The sequence below is a fragment of the Aquila chrysaetos genome, chromosome 9 (assembly GCF_900496995.4).
Source record: "Aquila chrysaetos chrysaetos chromosome 9, bAquChr1.4, whole genome shotgun sequence".
Taxonomy (NCBI): domain Eukaryota; kingdom Metazoa; phylum Chordata; class Aves; order Accipitriformes; family Accipitridae; genus Aquila; species Aquila chrysaetos.
Window position 1 is genome coordinate 24570675 of NC_044012.1, and position 18464 is coordinate 24589138.

The following is an 18464-nucleotide window of genomic DNA, read 5'->3' on the forward strand; positions in this document are numbered from 1 at the left end:
CCGTGCCTCAGTTTCCTCTGCGTGGGGCGGGCGCCGGGCTCGGTGCGGGGACCTGCGCTCCCGTTCTGCGCCTCCCGCGGGGGCGACGATGACGGCGGAGGCGATTTTCAACGGGAAAAAGAGCCAGTTTTCGTCAACCTCCCCTCCGGCGGCACGCCCCGCCCCTCCGCTCGGGCCACGGCCCTCGGCCACGCCCCCTCCGCCGCGCGGGTGCCGCCGGGCCGGAAGGGGGCGCTCGCGGGCGGCCCGCCCCCTCAGCCCCATCAGGCGGCGCCGCGGGCAGCCCGGGCCGCCGGGGCCTGCGTGTGCCCGTGCCGCTCCGCCGGCCCGGCCCGGCCCGCTCCGCTCCGCTGCTCCGCCTCCGGCCCCGGCCCCGGCCCCGGCCCCGCGCAGGTGAGCGCCGCCCCGGTACCGGGAGATCCCGCGCCGGGAGGCACTGGGCTCCCCCCGCGGCCTTCCGCGGCCTCCTGCGGTCCCCCGGCCACGGGCCGCGGCGGAACCGTCACCCCGGCGAGGCAGGGAGGGATGGCGGCCGCTCGGGGAGGTCAGTCGGCGGGCCCGGCCTTCGCCCGTCACCGGGGAGCCGCCCCCTGCTCCTCGGCCGGGCCGCGGGGGTAGACCGGGGCTGGCCGGGGCTCCGCCGCCCCCCCCGGGCCGGGGCTTTGCGGGCCCGGAGGGCAGCGCCTCGTCGAACAGGAAAATCATCTTTTCTTCTTTTTTTTCTTCCTTTACTCCCTCCCTCAGCAGCAGCCGATTGTCCCCGGAGCCCCACAGAGCCTCTGCCCAGGATGAGCCGCCCGCGCTGCCCCGTCTGTTGGCATCCCAGACCGGAGACACGGCCGTGCGGGATGGGATTGTACCAGGTACCGCTGCTTCTCCTTCTCCTTCTCCTTCCAGGGGATGCAGGCAATAATCTCTGCCAACCATCTTCCCTAAATCCCGCTGTGCCGGTGGGAACGACACCAACCTCTCTGGCTTCGGTGCTGGCCCGAAATCACAGCCCCCCTCAGGGATGCAGCCAGGCTTGTGGCCCAGGCTAGCCGGCTGGAGAAGTGTTGCAAGAACCCATTCAGAGACTTTTTCAGCTGATTTTCTCCATGCTGTTACTGTCATTTCTGACTAGGCTTTGCCACCCCCCCCCTCCCCCAAGCCATCTGGTGCCCCTCGCGCTTTGTAATTGCCTAAAATATCTACTTAAAGACCGGAGAGGTTATGTAACGTGCTCAGTTGGTGGGCTGCTGAGCAGCGGTTTGTCAAGATACGTGTGTTTGCCGTGGGTTAGTAATCCCTCGATGCTTTTTTCCCCCCTGAAACTTCTGCTTCAAGTTGACAGTATCTTTAGGTATGATTAATAATAATATTTAATCACTTTGCTATCCCCTACTTCTCTTTAACCCAGGGTGAAACTTTGAGAAGCGTTGTGGGGAAGTAACTGGGTGCAGATTTGGGTGGAAACGCTGGTTTCCAGCTCTTTCACCCAGCACTGCTGCCGTCCTGCTCTCAGTGCTGGCTGGAATAGCAGAGGCTTTTCAGCGCCTCTGAGGTTTTTTAACTCCCCTTCGGGACTTCATCACACTCTGTGTGAACCGCCGTGTCAGAGGCAGCCCTCAACTTGTGTGAATGCCGAGGGATCTGCTCCTGCAGTCAGCCCCAGGACTGGGGCTCAGCCTGCAGTCTCTGCTTGACGGCGATAATAGTCTCTGACTTCTTGCTTGCAAATCTGAATGGGATTTCAGTCTGTGCCGCAGCCTTGTGCTCCTTAAATCACAGGCAATTTGTCATCACGCAGTTCAGGGTCCGTGCTTGGATCGGCAGCAGAAGAGTTGCTCTTGGAGTCCGAGCCGGGGATGTGGGCTCCTGCTTTTCTCTTCTGTTTTCTGTCGCATCTAGACAGCTTATTTCAAGTCACGCTTTAGAGGAAGACTCAGACATGACTGTGGGTAACAACAGCAGCTTGAAATAGTGAATTTACATATCTAAACGAGTGTGGGAACATTCAGGCACAAAGTACCTTGTGATCACTGGGAGGAAGAAACTTCCCATGGTGGCTGTGCCAGCATGGCTTGCTTAAGGGTTTGGTGTGCTCAGAAACAGGTTGCTGGGATGGAAGGGTTTGTCGTCCCTTGCTCAGGGATCATAATTAACACTCGTCAGGGGCAGAGAGGTGTGAAGGAAGAGGACAAAAGGTTGGATGTGTTTGTGTGAGTGACATGTTGGATGAGCCACCACTGTGGTATGCACGGAGTGGGTTTGCGAAGGGCTTCCTTGCTGAATCGATGCCTGTTGCAGCAGAAGAAACCTTTTCCAAAGGGTTGGGCCACTTCTCAGCACCTCTCAGAGGTGAGAGAGATTTTAGTGCTCCCACAATTTTATTTTTTTTTAAATGGGGAAGTTAAATCCAGTGATTTGCTCATAAATTAACTCCTTCCCATGGGGCTGTATCATTTGTGGAGGAGGAAGGAATGAAGGAAGTGCTGGTGGTGCGGTTCTGGGGCTGGCAGGCTGCGGCTTTCCCTCTTCCCTGTGCCTCTGTCCCCTCTGCAGTGCCGGGACCATTGCTCTACAGTGGGGGAGGAAGGATGCCACAGAGACAAATTATGGTTTGATGTGGATGGACATTCGGAGTAGGGAGTTAGTGGCGTCTCCCTTAAGGAGCCAAGAGGCCGAGGAGCGTTGAGAGCCATTCTTTAATGTGTTGTGTAGTTTGTCATTCTCCTGCTGCGTTTCTTGCAGCGTGGCTTTTATTTTATTCCAAATTTAGGGGCAAGTCATTGTTTGGCCTGTGCGAGCCCCAGGGTTATTGCTGTTTCGGGGACACAGGCTTGGCCAAATACAGCTCGGCACCGGGATGCAGAGTCCTTCCAGCAAAAACATCTTGGTGAGGCTGAACAGGAGCAGAGCGCTCCTGCATCCCATCCTACTGGAGGAGCCAAGCTGTGCCATGCTGTCACCAAGCCGGTGAGCGCCGCTGCTGGGCTGGGGACCACGATGGGTTTTAGGAGCTGTGCGTCACGTAGCTAAGGTGTGAGTGAGCTCAGGCCACCCACAGCGGCTGCTTTAGCTGATGCTGTTTCTTCCAGCAGAGCGTTGCTCGTAACTGCTGTTTTGTTAAGAAAACTGCTGGTCCGGTGTGTCGGGGCTTTGACATACTGGTTTGAGGCACCAATTCAGCTGAGAGGAGCTGCGCTTGTCCTGCGCTTGTTCTGTTTCCCAAGTAAAGGCTCTCAAAGGCTGCTCCATCCCGAGGCCTGATGTGGGGTGGTTGCATTGGATGGAGGAGCCCATGCTGTCTGTCTGTGGTGGCAGCAATTACTCAGTCTCTGGCTCAGGGCCTCCCATTGCCCATTTCCTTGAAAATTCACCTTTTTTGCTTTCCCTCTGCTATGCGCTCCATGGTGTGCATCCTTCAAGATGGAAGCGGTGCTGTTCCATGGGAGGAAAGTCCCCAAGCAGTGCCCATGTGCAGCAGGGGAAGTTTACAAGCAGAGTTTGTCCTCAGGCGATGTCTGGAATGTGGCTTTTTTTTTTTTTTTTGAAGCGGAGTGAGACCTGTATGCTCTGCAGAGGTTGAATCTGCTTCAGCCAAGTGTGAAAAACAGGTGGGAGCCCATCTGTGTTGGTGCCGAGTCTCTCCTGAAAGGCCTTTTGGACTTGAAAGAGGGTGAAGCGTCCCCCAGGAAGAATTATTTGTCCTCTCTTCAGTGGTGTTCACAGCATGCTGCCCATCTCCCCCACGTGAGCAGAGTCATTCACAGTCCCTTTGTGCCTCAGTTTCCCCAGCCTCTAAGCTATCACCTAATAAGGGCATTGAGTTGTTCTGCTTGCAGTGGGTCCAGAGGGGCACTCCGAGGAGCAGGGGCTCTCCCCTTAGCGTGGTGAGGGACACTGACAGTGCATCCTTCTCCAGCCTCCAGCGCTGCTGTGATGTTTTCTGCGCCCATCCCAACTCCTGTGGCCTTCCCGAAGGCACAGCAAGATGTCGAAGGCCCTCAGTGCTGAGCAAAACAAAAAGTAATGCAGCGTAATAGAGACCAGATGTCTTGGTGAGGCTTCATCCTGTCCTCCTGGGTTTTTGCCAGGGCTAATATTTCTTATTCAAGTCAGGCAGGAGCGAGACTTTTCTTTTTTTTTTTTCCTGTAAAGCCACAGCTCTGTTCCTGTAGATCTCCCTTTGCTTTTGTCCCTTCCTGAAGGAACCATGCTCTTGAATTGCTGCACTGACATGCCGCTGCTTCAGCGGTAGTTTCTGTGCTAGTAGGGGCTTCCCTTTATTTTGTATTTAATCACTGACTTCAGGGCCATTCCACCAGAGAGAAACTTGGCCCGTTACGGCTGTGGGTGGAGGATGAACCACATGAATTCAGCTCAGCCTGTTTTCCAGACTGGATTGCTTCATTGTGTGCAGCTGATGGGATTTTTATCCCTGTTGAGACCAGCGATTTGGAATAGGGGAGTTATGCTGAGCCTCGAGAGGTAAATAGTATGTTGTGGTATGTTTAACAAATGGTGATGTGAATCACGGAAAAATGCAGAAAGGTACAGGAGGCAGGGAGTGAATTCCCTCACTGGGATTTTAGGGAGCGCTAGGAGTGGAGACGTGTCCTTGGCGGGCTCCAAACAGCCCGATTGCTGGGATGTCACCGAAGAAGGCAGCTGTGTAAGTGTCGGGGGGGGGGGGAGCTGAAGAGCAAAATAATAATAATAAAAACAAAAAAGAGCAATGCACTGATTTAAAAAAAAAAAAAAAAAAAGCAATGCACGGATTTCAAAGCCATGCCTGCGGTGCAGAGGTAACCCTGCAGGCCCGTGGGTGGATTTATCTTGCGCAGTTCCTTAATCCAAGTTTAACCCACTCAGCAGTTGCGAGCTCTGGCCGGATGTCTCCTCTCCGGTGCTCAGGGCCCCTCCAGGCCTGGCTGGCCACATGAAGGTGGCAAAAGGATCGTGGAGTTTGGGCTGGCAGTGGGAGCGACTCTGCTCGCGGTGACTGTGACACGGGTGCCTCGGAGTCATCGGGATACCTTGCGTGAGTAGGTCAGGTCGGATCTAGCCTCTCCCGTGGACACGGAGGAGGTTTAACGTCCAGAATTGTAGCATGTGCCGTCACGCTGCACCAGGCTTCACCTGCATGACCTGTGTTTATGGGGAGGGAGGTTTAACGGGATCCTACGCACTTTTTCTCCCTCTACAGCCCAGCAAGGAGGATGTCAAAAGCATTTCCCTGCATCGGATAAACAGTCGGGGCTCGGAAGGCCCCCTGCGGGTGACTGAGCTGCCTGGGATCGCAGGTACTTCTGCACCTGGTGTGTGGCCACACAGCCATGTTTGGGACTCCAGCAGATGCCACCACTGAATTTTTTTATTTTTCATTAGTTTGTAATCCCAGTTGTCTTGATGCGAACGTTTGAAGGACCCCAGAAGTGCTGGCACAAGCGAAGCTCTGTGCGACTCTTCCTGGGACACAGCTCCACTCCATGCCTCTCCAAATCCCGCCTTGCCAAGTTACACCGAAGGATCTCGTTTTTGTTGGTGTGGTGTTAAGTTAAAAATTAGATCGTCTGGGCTTTTGTGGGGCAAGGCTGGGCTCACTAAGAAGGAAAAACAACTTCCTTCAGCTCCCAGGGTCTTTAGGATCTAATGACCACAAATATTTGAAGCTTGTGGGATTTGTACCGAAGGGAATGGCAAGCACAGAGGAAAACGTTGTGTGTCACTGCCATGCGGACGGGGTGAAAGATGCTATTCATATCAGTTCAGACTGCTGAACTTTGGTCAGCCTTTTTTCACCTCGTAGTTAGAGCTTAAGTGCTTTGAAAACAAGAGGAAGAAACCGGTCTCTGGGAAGTGGCGCTTGCATCTGGACACACCGACCTCATTTTTACTCGCTTGGAATATTTAGAAAGAAACGCTGTGGGTTTCCTTGCCCCTTTCTCCCACATCTGGAGCTGTAATGACTTGTAAAAATAAACAGATAAAACAAGGTCATTAAATTAACGGGGAAATATCTCATTGCAAGAACCTGCCGGCGCAGCTTCTGCAGGCAAAACAGGGGCTGGGGGTCGTTGGGGGAACAGACAGGCAGAAAATGGTTCAGTGAACTTACTGTCCAAAGACAGTAATTTTTTCCACCGTGCTGGACGTGAAAGGCAGGAGGGAATTGGCAATCTGCTTGCAGTGCTTAACATTTGTAAAAGGCATTGTGCCCTTCTGCTGATCACGAGCTGTCTTGTTGTAGCGTATGAGCAATAAAGGGAAGCAGTCAGAGCCGCAGTAATGATGTTAGATTGAATAGAGTGCCTTATTTTATTTTTAGAGGACAATTTCACTTGGCACTGGCCTTCTTTATTCTTGCTGGTTATCCACAGAGATGCACCGCTGCTCTTTTTATCAAGATGGGAAACCAGGAAGTGTGTTCAATCCCTCATTTATCTTCTTTTTAAAATGTAATTAAGTGCTAATCATTGGTGAGGATACGTAATCTGGGCAGTGGCATCTGGACTTTGAAAACAGGGACCTTGTTGCAACAAACTTGGTTCTTGCTCCAGCTCTCTGCTCACCCATTGCCCGGCACCGGCGGGGGATTTCACCATCAAAGTGCTGTGTACCACCCTCACCCTCCGTCCCAAAAGGAGGTTAAAGGAGCAAAAGCTGAGCACGGGGGATAAACTTTATCTTCGCTAGCAAGAAGCAGAGCCACTGGGTCCACCCAGCCTGTGGCCCTCTAATCCCAAGCGTTGCAGAATGCCTTTGGGGTGGAGAGCATAAAGCAACCTGATACACACCCCCCCCCCGCCGCTTTCTCTTTTTGGCTTGCTCAATTTTTTTATCGTCATGGTAACAGGGAAATTTTGTGTAATGGCTGATAGATGCTTACAGCTCTCTTTCAAGTCTGAGTGAAAGGGGCACCGAGAAGACCTTTAAAACCCAACATGACTAGCTTGGCGTTGCGCTGGGCCGGCTTGTGTTGTGTGCGTTGGCTTGGGGTACCTTCCCTCTCTAGACAAAGGCTTTTTGAAAAGGTTTGCACCAAACCTCATCTCAGCTCTCGTTTCCCTTGAGGTGTATCCTGGCATGGATTCCTGTTTTCCCACCTTCAGGCTGGAAGCAGGTCTCCTCCACAGATTGTGTCCCTGACTCTTTTTGTCTTGTTTTCTTTCAGCTTTGAAGTGTGCAGACCTGCCACTGCTATGGGAGACTCTGTTGTAGACCCAGCCCGAGGGACAGGCTTGGACCAGGCGCCCAGCTCAGCGCCCCAAGGAAATGGCGGGACGTCTCTCAGCGTCATCACAGAAGGTGTTGGGGAGCTGGCAGTCATCGACCCCGAGGTGGCAAAGAAAGCCTGCGAAGAGGTCCTGGAGAAGGTCAAGTTGATGCACGGCATCTCCTCCGACAGCTTAACAAAACCGGCCGATGGCAGCGAGGCAGAGCATGCACCACGGACTGTGGTGGATTTGGCCAATGGAGACATCAGGGAGGGCTGTGAAATCAAGTGCTTGGACGATCCGCCCAGCACGGCCTCTAAAATCCAGGAGGAGGACGAGACCATGGCCAACACAGTGAAAACCGCCCGGAAGCGGCAGAAGAATAACTCTGCTAAGCAGTCCTGGCTCCTCCGGCTCTTTGAATCCAAACTCTTTGATATCTCCATGGCCATTTCATACTTATACAATTCAAAGGAACCTGGTGTGCAGGCTTACATTGGGAATAGGTTGTTCTGCTTTAGGAACGAAGAAGTGGACTTCTACCTGCCGCAGCTGCTGAATATGTACATTCACATGGACGAGGACGTGGGAGATGCGATCAAGCCATACATCGTGCACCGCTGCCGGCAGAGCATCAACTTCTCCCTGCAGTGTGCCCTGCTGCTGGGCGCCTACTCCTCGGACATGCACATCTCCACTCAGCGACACTCCCGTGGGACCAAGCTGCGGAAACTCATCCTCTCGGACGAGTTGAAGCCAGCTTACAAGAAGAGAGAGCTGCCATCGCTGAGCCCAGCCCCCGATATGGGGCTGTCTCCTTCCAAAAGAACTCACCAGAGGTCCAAGTCGGACGCCACCGTTACCATCAGCCTGAGCAGCAATCTGAAGCGCACAGCCAGCAATCCCAAAGTCGAGAGCGAGGAAGAGGTAATGTTGGGGCTCTCCAAGGCTCAGCCTTCCTTGGAAGGGATGCCCCCAGGGCTGTGCTCGTGCGGTTGGTTCTCATCTCATAGCTCCTCCTTTACTGCAGAGTATTTTTGTCCTAGTTGCTGCAAATGATTGAAGTTTTGATTCCTGTGTCTCAAAGCAAACTGACATGCACCGGTGGGTCACGCTTGAGGGTGCTGGGGCTCCAGAGGAGGAGTTTTCTTGGTGTGAGGGGAAGGGAGGGCATTAGAAAGCTGGGTCAGGAGGACTGAGTCGCTTCCTACACGGCTGAATTCCCGCACGATTTGGGCAACTTGGACGGTGTCTCTGTTTTGCAATCCGCAGCCATCTGATTGCTGTTGGAAATCTCGTTTTCTCCTTGTCCTGACTTGTTCAGATTTAGCAACGGTGAGGTTTATTCGCAGGCAGAAAAGGCCCCAGGCAGCCGAGAGCTGGGAGCAGAAGAGAGCAGATAAACCCATCAGCTCCTCTGTCCTAGGGCCCTGGCCAAAACGAGCCTCTCATGCACACACACTTCTGGTTGTAGGGCTGAGAGCTGCAGCTGTGGGATTTGTCTGCAGCTGCTGCCCTGTGCCGAGCTCTGCTTTGGATTTCTGTCCTCTTTTCGCAGCTCCAAGACAGTGGAAAGCCGGGTTTTCCCTGCTGGAGGGGGTGGGTTGCGTGGAGGGGACGCTTCCAGTTTCCAGGGTTGGGCACTAATGCAGTTTAATGCCAAAGCAAACAGCAATTAAATAGGTGAACTGAGGCATATGTGTGTTCTGTGTCTTCCAAACCCAAATAGCTCCCATGGGCTTTGCGGCGTTTACGTTTAAGTGTTGAAAAGTTATCGGCACAAAGTTGCTTTGGCTTTGGTGCTGAGCTGCTGTATCGGTGCATGGTCACTGGAGAGTGAGCATTTTCGCTTGAGTGGGATTTCTCCCAAAGAAAATGCAAATTATTCATTTCACACATCTGCTGACAGAGACTTATGGAGCAAAAGGATGAGCAGCATCCTTGGTAGTGGGCATGCGAGGCTGGAGGGAAAAGAGCTGGAAATGGAAATTTTTTATTTTGCTGCTTTGTTTTGAAGAGCTGATGGGTTTTAGCGTAAGCATCAGCCTGAGATGGTGATGCCAAGCGGGAGAGGATGGAGGAGGTGAGCTGGTGCTAAATGCAAATTTTATGAGCAGTGCTAACCAAATCCGAGAAAAGCAATGCCTCTTCCAGAACTCAAGAAGTTGAAATGCTCCGCTGGGGAGGTGGTTCACCTCTCCAGCAGGGATGGCCCAGCAGGCTCGGAAATGGCTCGTAAAACCACAGTACCAAAGGTTCAGTCCCGGCGGGGCTTCAGCAGCCGTTCACCCGGCACCCGGGCAGATCAGCCAGACTCCACCCAGCTCCTTTTCTGGGTCATCCCTGTGCCTTGTGTGGATGAGACCTTGAAAGCAGACTTCCCTGCGGCTCCATCTAGACATTCGAGATCTCATGACTGTTTTCGTAACGGTGGAGTATTTCTTGGCTTTCCTGCCTTGCCTGAGATTCCCCATTTCCCTCAGTTCCGCACTGGGTTGTAAATCCTTGGAAGGGGCTGCGTGGTCTCCTGCCTGTCTGCCGGACTTGGGGAAGGCTTCTTTCGATAGGGATTTGAAGGAGGTTTTGGAGGCATGAAGCAGCAGTCATCCAGGCAGGTTTCAAGTACAAACCACCCTGTCCTGCTCCCTGCAGTTCTTGGGTGAAAACCCAGTTGCGAGCTGGGGTCACAGCATTTGCTGATGGGTAAATGAAATGTTTCATATCTCTGCCCATCGGCTGCTTGGTGGAAGACAACCGACTGATGGAGAGCAGGATGCACCAAGGTCTCTCTGCTCATGCTGGCTGCAGCTGCTTGAATAATGGAAACCGAAGCTTTACATAAGTGATGGATGAAAACAGCGCTGCAAAGAGTTTCTCTTGGCAATGTTTGAAACGTATTTTGATCCAGAGGCCAGGCAAGCTGTTTAAATGGTGCACAGCAATAGGGATACTTGAGGCGCTGTAAGAACTTTCCTGGTCTCCAAATATCCCCCACCACCTTCCTGGACTTGTATTATTTTAAGTGCTGAATGTTTTTGCCTCCTGTTTGAAACCAGCAATCCCCTGCAAAAAGCAGCTTCCCTGGAGCTGGCCAGGTGGTGGTGGGGCTGGGAAGGTCTGGCGTAAATTCCAGCAAATTCTGGAATTCACTACTTTAATCTACAAGTTGCTTGGTCCAGGAAACCCGCAGATGTCTGAATGGTGTTGTGCTGGCATCAGCCCTTACCTTGTTCCCCAGACTTTCTCAAAATAGAGATTTTACAGCAATAAAACCTCATGTGTGCTCATCTGGGAGTTACTTTATTCCCTTTATACTGTTGTGTCTCTGCCGCCGGTGTCTGTGCCATCGAGTGTGGGTCGGGAACCTGCTTCTGCAGCTTCTGCTGCACCTCCTGAGAAACTTCTGTTTCTCTCTTTGCAAAAAGTTGCAAAACTCGAATGTAAAAGCAAGAAGTCATTTGTCTAGATTAAGGAAGGCTGCAATGCTTGAATCTCCTTATCAAGCACTGCCTGCAGTGTCTGGTGTCATGTCGGCCTCAGCCTGCAAACTCATCCAGGGTTCAGCTGTGTGTCTTTCTTTCCAATCTCTTAAAAAAAAAAAAAAAAAAAAAAGCCAGATATAACCCAGCCAAGGGTAAAACATGACACTTCTTCAGCGGTCCTGTATTGCTAATGCAGCATTTCTGTGCACTGCAAACGTGGAGCTGGGTTATGAACATGGACAATTCATTGTCTGGTGCAGATGGAGTCAAATCAGCTGGGCCCAGGGGTCGGTCGTGGAGGATGGAGAAGAGGCTTTGCGGAGAAGTTGGCTGTTTCTGATCTATGGCTGGAGGCTGTTGAAGAGCAGGAGAAATGGAATAAACTCAGTCTGGAAGAGCTGTAGGGAGGAAAAGCTGAAGTGTTGGGCTGGTGCCTTTGCAGGTGGGTGTAGACCTGAAATACAAGCTGTAGAGGACAGGGCTGGAGATGAGTGGTGCAGGGAAAGGAGTGGTACAGAGAAGGCAGGTATGTCCCACCCGTCCCTGAAAGACTCTTGTGGAAGTGTCCTGCAAACTCTGCCTGCACCGGAGGCTCTGCAGCCTGCTGTAGGGCTTACGTCCAGGCTTTTTCCCGGTTACAGTTTCTCACATCCAGGCTTTGTCTCCCCTTTGTTACTGGAGTCCAAAGCCACTTTTTAGCTCTACCGAGGAGGTGGTGGCACCACATTCCCTTCTCTGCAGCATCCCTCTGTGTCTGGCTGCATTATTTTCCCATCAGTCTTTTCTCCACTGAACAATTTTGGGGTTACTTTCCCATGTCCCATCAATCTCCTCTCCACTGAACAATTTTGGCTTTTGGCCTGTTCTATGTTTCCCGTAGGTCACCTATTAACAGACCTCTGGGGTGTTATTTCTCCTCTGGACCTTTGCCTGTTGCTCCACATCTTCCTTGAAGCACAGTGCCAGGTCCTCCCTGTTTCTAGGCTCTTAAAGGTGCCTCTGTCCTTTGCTGCTGGTCCTTGAGAGGGGCTCCGATACCTGCTGTTCCCAGATTAGCTGAGTCAGACGCAAAGCAGGTATTAATGCTACTTAAGAAAAAAAAGTCTGCATTGGTTTTAGAGCAGGGGGGGGCGGGCAGCTCTTAGCAAAGTCAGTAGTCACCCCTGGGATGAATCTGTCCTTTCCCCCGCGGCTGCCTGCAGCTGTGGTGCTTTGTTTCTAGAGAATAATTCTTCCCGCTGAGGTCTCTATGTTCCAGTTGTCACTTCATGCTGCATAACCACTGTAATAATGGGCAGGAGAGGTTTTATTTCAAGTGCCGTTTGCGCTGTGGGTTTTTAATCCCCCCCGGGTTATGCATCCATAACATAATTCCATGATAGTGTTCTAATGGTATAAATTTATTTTGCATTTGTTACTTTTCAATTAATACAAAGGCATGCAAAGGAAAAGCCGCAAGCTCGAAACTTATGTTGTCTTGCGTTCCTCCAGCTTGAGGTGGATGGACTCAGCTGTTCTTCCAGCCCTGGTATCCAGGGTGGTGGTTGTATTTTGCCAGAATCCAGGTGTGTCCTGTTCTCTGATCCATTTACAGACAAAGGGTGGATTAAAAGTGCTGGCTGGGGCTGCTCAGCATTGAATTTTCCACCTGCGCAGCTTGAGACCTGGTGGGGACGAACTTGCTGTAACCTGATGCTCATGCTGGAAACCAGGGGAGCACTGATAAGTGTTTCATTGTAGGAGATGGTCTGAGATGTCGTGGTTGGGTATCTTTGGCTGCACAGTCCGCTGGGATGCCAGAAGATGGATAGACTGTGGCTGGGATCCCCATGCTGCAGACGTGGGGGCAGATTGGCATCCCACCGCTGTGCAATGGGGATGCTTTACTTCTTTCTTGCCTGTTTAAATGTTAAACCTCTAAGACAGGTTCCTTGCTGTCTGCAGCATAAGCTCATCCTGCTGGTGCCTTTGGTTGCGCAATAGTGCTGTTAAGTTGGTCTTGCTGGGCAGAAATATGGTGGAGTTGGGCTGCGTGGCTGGTGAAACCTCGTTGGGGTGGAAGCTGGCCGTGGGTGGGACATCACGTCTGGCTGCCCAGGGCTTTGGCAGGGCTGCAGGCAGCAACCTGGAAACAAAACCTCACCCAGGGCAGAGCGGCTGCTTAACCTTCAGTAAAACCATTCACGTCTGGGCCAAGCTACCAGAAACTTCTCAAGCTGACCTAGAGGTACCTGTTGGGGTGAGGGAGAGCTGAACTTGGAGCAGAGAAAGTCATCTTGCTGTCTGATCGCCTTCATTTTACCTAGCTCTACAAAACTCAAGCGTTGCTGGCTTTGGGGTGGTTGGTTTTTAATGATGCCTCCTCCGTAAACCCAACAGGATTTGCTGTAAAGGTGCAATGAGTCCTCGCCAGCATCCGCCCTGGGGGATTTGTTGCACAAACAGGTTGTGCTGCCTTTGCAGCATGCAAATGCCTTTGCCTTGGTTCCTCCTCAGCAGGCGGTGACCAGCGATGGCAGCACCTTAACCGCTCCCTGGTTCTCTGTTCTCATCTCCCCCACCTCTCTAGGGGTGGACGAGGACCCCCCGGGGTCTGCGCCCCTGAGCTGAGCCGAGCCGAGCCGGGGCTTGGCTGAGTTGGCATTTTCAGGGATGAATGTGCCCGGGATGCACTGCTGCTCTGCTGCACCTTTTTGCATTTCTCATAGGGCTGTTGCTTTTGGAAAATACTTTTCAAATATGAAACCCCACAACTCTGAGTTAAAGCTGAGGCTGGTGGTGAGCTATTTCACTCCCCAGTTTTCCCATCTGGCGGGCTGGGGTTTGCACCAGTTACCAACATTCAGCCCTTTATCTCCCCTGCAAACCATGCTCCACAATTTGACCCCGGCGTCCCTGCCAGCGTGGCAGGGTGCAGCGCTGATGGTGCTGAGAAATCCAGGACTGTGATGGCGAATCCTGGAGTTTAAGAAATTTTAATATTAGGGCACAGCGTCAAACTTTATAGCTGAGACCTTGTACCTGGATGAAACAGGGAGGATGCTCCCTGTGCCCCACTCTGCCTCCCACCAGTGTTTTAACTCCCGAAGCCTTGGAGGTGGGAAGAATAAATCACACTGTCTGCCTAGAGACGGGTTCATGTCTCGGATCCCTTCATGAGCTAAGATCAAGGTTCAAAATATGCAGAGCAGGAGGGGAAAACCAGCTTTTTAATTTTTTTTTTTTGACCAACTGGATTGAAATCAGCTATTTTTAAATGGGAACAGCTTGCTTTAGCTGTGAGCCTGAACTGAGCTCCTGCTCAGAGCCAGGCTGATGGTAGAGAGAGCCGGGCAGACTTGCGTCTCAGTGCGAACAGAAACGTTTGGCTGAACTGGTTCCACTAGTCAAGTAAAAAAATTTTAATTAGAAAGCTGCTAATTGAATAATCAGTTAAGAATCTAGGCTGGCTGCCGGTAAGGGAGCACTGGAAATGGCAGCTTCTTAAATGCCAGCGCCTCGCTGTTAACTTGGAGCCATTGCGTGTGGGTGGGTGGTGGAGGAAGAGCAAAGCTTTCATGCGACACAAGCGCTGCCCACAGCGTGGGGTTTTTATTTTTTTTTAACAGCAGCATCAGTGTTTTCTTGAGAAACAGCAGCGAGGGTTTATATGCAAATCTGTTTACATCTGCGTTTCTGCAGGGATTCGCTTATTGGAGCGTGTGCGCTGGAAGGCGACTTCTGGATTTGAAAGCTGCGTTTTATTCAAGGTTGCCAAACGTGTCTGACCCCAGTCTTTCACTTTTTAGCCCACGTCCCTGCCCTGCCTTTGCCAGTCGGGGAGTGGAAGAGCGTTGGCCTTTTACCTTTGGAATTGCACCTTCAGCGATGCTGGCAAATGTGCTTTTTCTGGTAGAGCTTGTTTCTCTGCTGTGATAACAGCAGCATGGCTACCAGAGAATTGCTTTCAATGCTGTCATGGCAAATTGCTGTGAAGGTGGCGCTGCCAGGTGCGCCACGGTCCCATGGATGGGTCCAAGTTGGCAGGTTTTGCATCTTTTCTGCATCCTCCCTTTGGATTTGGTAGGGCATCCCTTTGCCTGTTAGGTTTCCACTTGACCACAGTGATAGCAGTCACTCAAGCTGCAAAGTCTGACTCCTCCAGGCATCCTGGTTTGTCTTTTAGCTAAAACTTCTACATTTCCCCATAATACAAGCAGTGTTGGTGAGGCGTTTGCCTCTCAAAAGCTGTCTTGATTTTAAATTATTTTTTAAGATAGAAAACACTGCCATCCATAATACCTGTTTTAGTTTTATAACAGGTAGGAAAGTCCTTCTGCAAAGGATTTGTGGAGGCAAAAGCAACGTTGGGGCCAAGGCGTGCTGAGCTCACTGTCGAACTCTTTACAAAGAGAGATGAAGTTATTTTTATCGGTATGACAGTATGTGTTTACTGGGTAGAAACTTGTGCTGAATGTTGCTACACCTTAAGAGAGACCAAGAATTTTAACCTTAAAACCTCAAAGCAAACCCTGCAGAGATGGTGGCTGCGGATGAGCCTTGTCCCGAGCACAGGGCGGAGTGGTAGGCAATGGGGAGAGAGCGGGTGACGGCCACGACTGACCGTAAACACCGTTTTGCACCTACGTTTCAGCTGAGACCAGAGTATTAAACATTCAAGGCTTCTTGTTTCCCGAGTGACAGATCTGGAAGCTCGCCCGTGCTTGGCAAATGGCTCATCCATATGTCGAGTTTGCAAGGGAGAGGAGTCATGCTGCTGGCACCCTTTGAATGTGGTTCATTTTCCTGCTCCTTCCAGCCCAGTTTCCCAGGGAAATGAGTCTCGTGTGATCCTTGTCTCCTCCAGCAGCAACTTTTTGAAGCATCGACCAAATGCTGCAGAGAGGAGAAGCCAGAAATGTGCCGAGTTTCTTTATGTTCTGTGGAATCAGCTGCTCTGTGGAGGTTTGTGCCCCTTGCCGAGGCTGGCCAGCGTGCCCTGTGCCGAAGCAGCCCCCCCCCCGGTCACCAGTGAGGGGATGTGTGAGGTGTCAAGGTGTGGCAGGAAGCTTTGGGGTGGCTGGAGCTGTTGGAGGGCGAGGAAGGTTTGGGGGATGTAGGATCCATCTGGAGGAACCCAAACTTTGCTGGGTCTGCTCGCACAATGAGCTGTGTTCCCTATTGCACTTTTTTATTTCAGTTTGCTGGCTGCCTGCCGTAAAAGTACATGACCTCACTGGGGAAGTCATCAGAAATCGAATAGAATCCCCAAAAATGTCTTTCCTTGGGTGGCCAGTGGGTCTGGCTACCCTGCTGTGTCCGGACCAGAGCCGTGCTGTGATGAACATGGGGGAATAGGGAATGACCGAGCCCTTGGGGGGCTGCAGCGGGTCCTTCTGCAGCCTTATCCTTTGGGTGAAGCAAGTGGGTTTAGGCCAAGTTCTGCCCCAGCTTTTCCTGTCCCTGCAGCTTGTCATCCTTCAGAGTTGGAGAGCGAAGCTGCCCATGAAATGGCATTGCTGGAAGCGCAGGCAGGTGGGGAAGAACAGGCTCTGAACATGTTGGGAGCTGCTGAGATTATGTCAGAGGGTTAGATGCTAAGCAAAAAAATAAGATGCACTTAATTCCTCCTCCAAGTTTGTTATTCCTGTTCTCTGGATCCAGGCCTCGTGCTGCGAGCAGGTTTTGTTGCTCACGCCTGGCATGGTGAGCAGGTGATTTGAGCCACAGCAGATACTGGAGCCTTCCCAGAGAGGAGGTTAAAAAGCCGAGGTCTCGGCTGTGCTCCATCTGGGGAGCAGCTTAATGACAGACCCGGAGCTGAACCTTGGAGGAACTCGCCTTGCCCCCCTGGGGCCATCTCTGACTCATTTTTCTGCATGATGGTGCAAACCCCTGTTGCATCAGCATGAGGCCGACGGGGCGGCAGCGTGCTGGCTTCCCAGTACCGTGCAGCACACCCCTGGTTTTGGCAGCTGTGCGTCACACCACAGCCGGGAGAAATCGGCAAAATCCCGGTGCGAGTAACCTCTGGAGATCAGAGTCCATATTGATACGGGCACCTTCGGTGGTTTTAGGCTCATGCAAGCTGGAAGCTGCCTGGCTCAGCTTAGAAACTGCCAACGCTGTAGGTTGTCTTCAGGAAGAGCAAAGCTTTAACAGGCCGAGCTGTGGGTTTGCCTGGAGAGTTCGGACACGGCAGCGGGAGCTCCATCTTTCTTACTCCGTGATGGTTCGCACCAGCATTCCCATCTCCATGGGGAGGCTGTTGCAGGTGCTGTCCCGAGCACGGCTGTTTCTGCTCCAGTGTTGCAGGTATTTTTCAGTACACTTTGCAAGTAGATAATTCCTGCCTTGTTTGAAGGTGGACCCTTCATTTAGACGTGTTAATGCACTGACACCTCAAATTCACCGAAGGGCTTTGGTTTAACAGCAGGTTTTGCTGAGCTGCGTGATGCCTGCATGGGGGGTAGTCTCCACCTCCTGTAGTCGACAGTTACGATTTTCAGAGCCAGCATCTTTTGATAAAGTTGAAAAATCAATTTTAAAAGTTTCCAGCCAGATTGAAGACCTAATGTCATTGCAGGTGCCGCTTGTGAAGCTGTTGGGGAGCAGAGGCTGTGCACGGCAAAGGAGAGGGCACGCCTCTGTGCTAGACAAGTTGTGTGTGACTTGATTTAAGACTTTCAAATGAAAATTGGGAGCTTGGGTCCTAAATCCAAGAAGAATTTGAAAACTACCCTCAATTATTGCAGACTGGCATGGCTTTAGTGGAATAGGCTCTGCTTGAAAATGTACTGGGGACAGGGTCTAGCCCTGGCTCAGCTTGGCAGGTGCCAGGCTCATGGCTGCCAGAGGTGAAGGAGGAGCAGACCAGATCATCCATGAGATCTGCTTTACAGCAGAAGATGCATGGATGCTATGAGAAGATGAGCTTTTGAAATCGTGTTTATTTTAATGGGAGTTGAACTGGGCAAAGTGCATCTGATAGATGTGTTGATATCTTGATTTAAGATACAGGAATGAGTCTGGTGCCTGTGAAGGAAGGCAGCAACGTGAGCCCAGAGCAGCCTCTGGGCTCCAGATATTTTTTTTCTTGGTGAGCCTTGCGGGGTCTCAGCACTGTTAGGGTTTTTATGTGTTCACACAGAAGAGATTAATGTAAATGCTGTTATTTCTTATGGTGAGACTAAGCCTGGTGGAATTAGCGTATCCCTGTAACTAACATACTAAACCCAAACCTGTTTGTTTCTTTTGGGGAAGTGAATTTTAAAACCAATTACACACCGCTCCTAAGGGTGTGAAGCTCCATTTTATCTCTTTTTGGCATGAAAATAAAGGATTTATGGGCTCTAAGCATGGCACTGCTGAAATCATGGGACATCTGGGATAGAGAAGGAAATCACTGTTAGGTTGGATGCACAGGGTAGCTTTTGGTGGCTGCAGGAAAACGTGGTTGATGGCTCGTGCTCGTGGTACGCAAGGTTTGCTTGGCTGCACAGGGATGCCGCTTCATAAAATAACCCCTCTGCTGATGAAAATGGTCTTGTCAACTTGAAAATAGTTTAATTGTTGGGGTTTTTAATTTTTAGGACAGTTTCCATGGGGTTAATTTTATCTGCTGAAATTAGAGGCTAAACTAGAGTCCAGGAGAGAAAAATAAAGTGTTTTATTGATGGAGAGAGGCTGGTCTCAGGGTAGATATCAGCACGAGCATCCCTGCCTGCCCTAGCAGCTCCCACCTCTGCAGCTGATTTAAGCCAAGAAAGTCAGAGCTGAAACCTTAGTTACACTTCTGGGA

The 18464-nt window shown here is 51.6% G+C and overlaps 1 protein-coding gene across 5 annotated transcripts in view; it reads left to right on the forward strand.

The window, feature by feature from the left end:
* The first annotated feature begins 266 nt into the window (after positions 1-266).
* Positions 267-18464, forward strand: part of PI4KB (phosphatidylinositol 4-kinase beta) — a 29017-nt gene continuing 10819 nt past the window's right edge. The window contains exons 1-3 of one of the 5 annotated variants that reach the window (XM_030024485.2): positions 267-393; positions 748-863; positions 7160-8129. In XM_030024485.2, coding sequence (XP_029880345.1) covers positions 7188-8129 — 942 coding nt within the window. In that variant the 5' untranslated portion in view covers positions 267-393; positions 748-863; positions 7160-7187. Of the gene's footprint in view, positions 394-744; positions 864-4871; positions 5027-5191; positions 5289-7159; positions 8130-18464 lie in introns of those variants that run through there. The other 4 variants (XM_030024484.2, XM_030024489.2, XM_030024487.2 and 1 more) reach the window with 4 other exon arrangements.